Here is a 2,500-nt window from a genome sequence, read left to right on the forward strand (position 1 = left end):
GACACGCGAGAGCCGGACTGAGTAGCCCCCCTCCCACCATCATCCACCACCCCTACGGCTACCCCCCACCGAGGCAGCTCATGAGCTCATGAGGGAATATCGGAGAGAGGAGATGGGGCTGTAAGAGGAGCTGAGCTGCTTGTGCACGACGAGCGTCGGGCGCGCGGTCTAAAGGATGGTGCCGTGCTTGGCGCGCGCGCTGCTGCGCGTGCTGAGCTGCTTCAGCGTGTCGCGGGTTTTGGCCGGTAAGTGCGTGCGTTAACGAGACAAAAGGCAACAGGCTTTTCACGAAGGTCGTGTGGGAATTCGTGCGTTGGGGCGCGCTTGGGAGAGATACCGAGGTGTGTGTGTGTGTGTGTGTGTGTGTGTGAGAGAGAGAGAGAGGGAGAGAGAGAGAGAGAGAGAGAAAGGAGGGGGAGAGAGAGAGATGGTTTGCATGCACTGCACGAGACCATGCTGCATGTTGTATTTGGATTATGGCAACAGATGACAATAGCTGTATGATTGTAAATATTATGCACCTGTTGAGCGCGCACGCACGCACACACGCGCACACGCACACACACGCGCACACACACAAACAAACACATTGCCTATTGTCTTGCCTCTCTGGCTATTCAGCAGAAAAGCTTTATTCTTTTTTTTAAGAAACTAACAGATACAAAGCAGTGACACTGGAGACTCCTTCCGTAAATGTTAAATAAATGGCTCCTAACAGAAAAAGAGTGGCGTGTGTTGGCCTCATTGTAACTGTTGTGGTGCAGGACAGAGGCGAGTGAGGATCCAAGTGCAGTTTTTAAACTTTACTAAATCAAAACAAGAAACAGGTAATACAAACAAGCAGACAAACCAGAGCAGAATACAGAGCAGACAGGAGACCGGAACATCCACAACATACATACAAGCACAATGCAATAACGACCAACAACAGGGAAGTGAACAAACAGGGTATAAATAACAGACAAGAACCAATCACAGAGCTGAACTAATTAGAGACAAAGACAACACACCTGAAGGAGAGAAGGAGTACAATTAATGTCCATGGAAACCAAAGAGTGGGCGGAGCAAACAATTAACAACCGGGAAAGACAGCAGACAGAAACAGGACAGAAACACAGACAGACTCATTACAGTAACAGACACAGCTGCACAGGGATTCATTTTCTTATCCAACATCGTCACCATGTTCCCATCGGCCTCAGCGTTACAGCCGAGTCAGCAGTTTTATTATTTCCAACGTTTTCACCAACATTCTCCAATAACATGTCTGCCCCCGTTTTGCTTTTATTACTGCCACCACTCTCCTCCTCATCCCCTGGATCCTTTCTGTACTACGGCCTGTTCTGTCTTTCCTCAGTCTTCCGCTGCCAGATCTGTCCTTCCATTCTTTTTTCATCTATCCATCCTTCCTTCCATCTACTTATCTGTCCATCAATGAAGCAACGAAGCAATGAATCTATCTATCTATCTATCTATCTATCTATCTATCTATCTGTCTGTCTGTCTGTCTGTCTGTCTGTCTGTCTGTCTGTCTGTCTGTCTGTCTGTTTATTTATTTATCTATTTATCTGTGTTTGATTAATGATAACTGAAGGTCGAACTGTCTCAGATCACACACACACACACACACACACACACACACACGCACACACACTCATTCTGTTACACAGAATCTACAGTGTTTATTTTCTCAGAAGTGGCAGAAGAACAGCAGTGGCAGCTGGAGGGCGGGACAGACTCTCTGCGTGTAGCTGTCAATCATTTTAAACAGGACCTTTGATCCTCACAGTGTTAGAGAACTCAGAAATGGAAGAGCAGGAAACAAAGAGATATCAAACACATACACACACACACACACACACACACACACATTCGAGGCTCTTGACCCGGTTGTACAGCTCTAATGTATAATTCAGGCCTTTCTTGCTATGCTTCACCCATACACTGACAGATCATATGGACACACACAAACACACACACACCCCTTCTGGATGTTGTGTCTTACCAGATGCCAGCCATATCAGCTGTATCTGGTTATGAATATGAATAAAGCAGAGAAAGGATGAGTTCAGAGCGTTTGATGCTGAATATCAGGTCATGAGAAATGCGTTACTTTGCATGCACACACACAAACATCCACAAAATATTTCATTTACAACAGAAAATTCTCTCTCTCTCTCTCTCTCTCTCTCTCTCTCTCTCTCTCTCTCTCTCTCTCTTCATCTCTCTCTCTCTCTCTCTCTCTCTCTCTCTCTCTCTCTCAGACAGTTTAGCTCCTCCAGTAAACGTGTCTATCCGGGATCTAAAGGACAACTCAGCTACAGTGACATGGGACATCCCAGGAGCAGAGCCAGTTATCGGATTTGCCATCACACAGCAGGTACGGAGAGAGAGAAAGAGAGAGAGAAAGAGAGAGAGAGAGAGAGAGAGAGAGAGAGAGAGAGAGAGAAAGAAAGAATGGATGAATCTGTCCTTCTGGCTGTTAAAGCTCTTACTGAAA

At 46.3% G+C, this 2,500-nt stretch overlaps 1 protein-coding gene across 3 annotated transcripts in view; it reads left to right on the plus strand.

Annotated features, from left to right (window-relative positions):
• Nucleotides 1-2,500, plus strand: part of fndc5a (fibronectin type III domain containing 5a) — a 61,498-nt gene that overhangs the window by 53,302 nt on the left and 5,696 nt on the right. For 2 of the 3 annotated variants that reach the window (XM_060871721.1, XM_060871720.1), the window contains exons 1-2: nt 1-245; nt 2,265-2,380. The exon at nt 1-245 is cut by the window's left edge. In XM_060871721.1, the coding sequence (XP_060727704.1) occupies nt 176-245; nt 2,265-2,380 (186 nt within the window). In that variant the 5' untranslated portion in view covers nt 1-175. Of the gene's footprint in view, nt 246-2,264 lie in introns of all 3 variants that reach the window. The other variant, XM_060871722.1, reaches the window with a different exon arrangement.

The sequence above is a fragment of the Tachysurus vachellii genome, chromosome 6 (genome assembly GCF_030014155.1).
Source record: "Tachysurus vachellii isolate PV-2020 chromosome 6, HZAU_Pvac_v1, whole genome shotgun sequence".
Classification (NCBI taxonomy): Eukaryota; Metazoa; Chordata; class Actinopteri; order Siluriformes; family Bagridae; genus Tachysurus; species Tachysurus vachellii.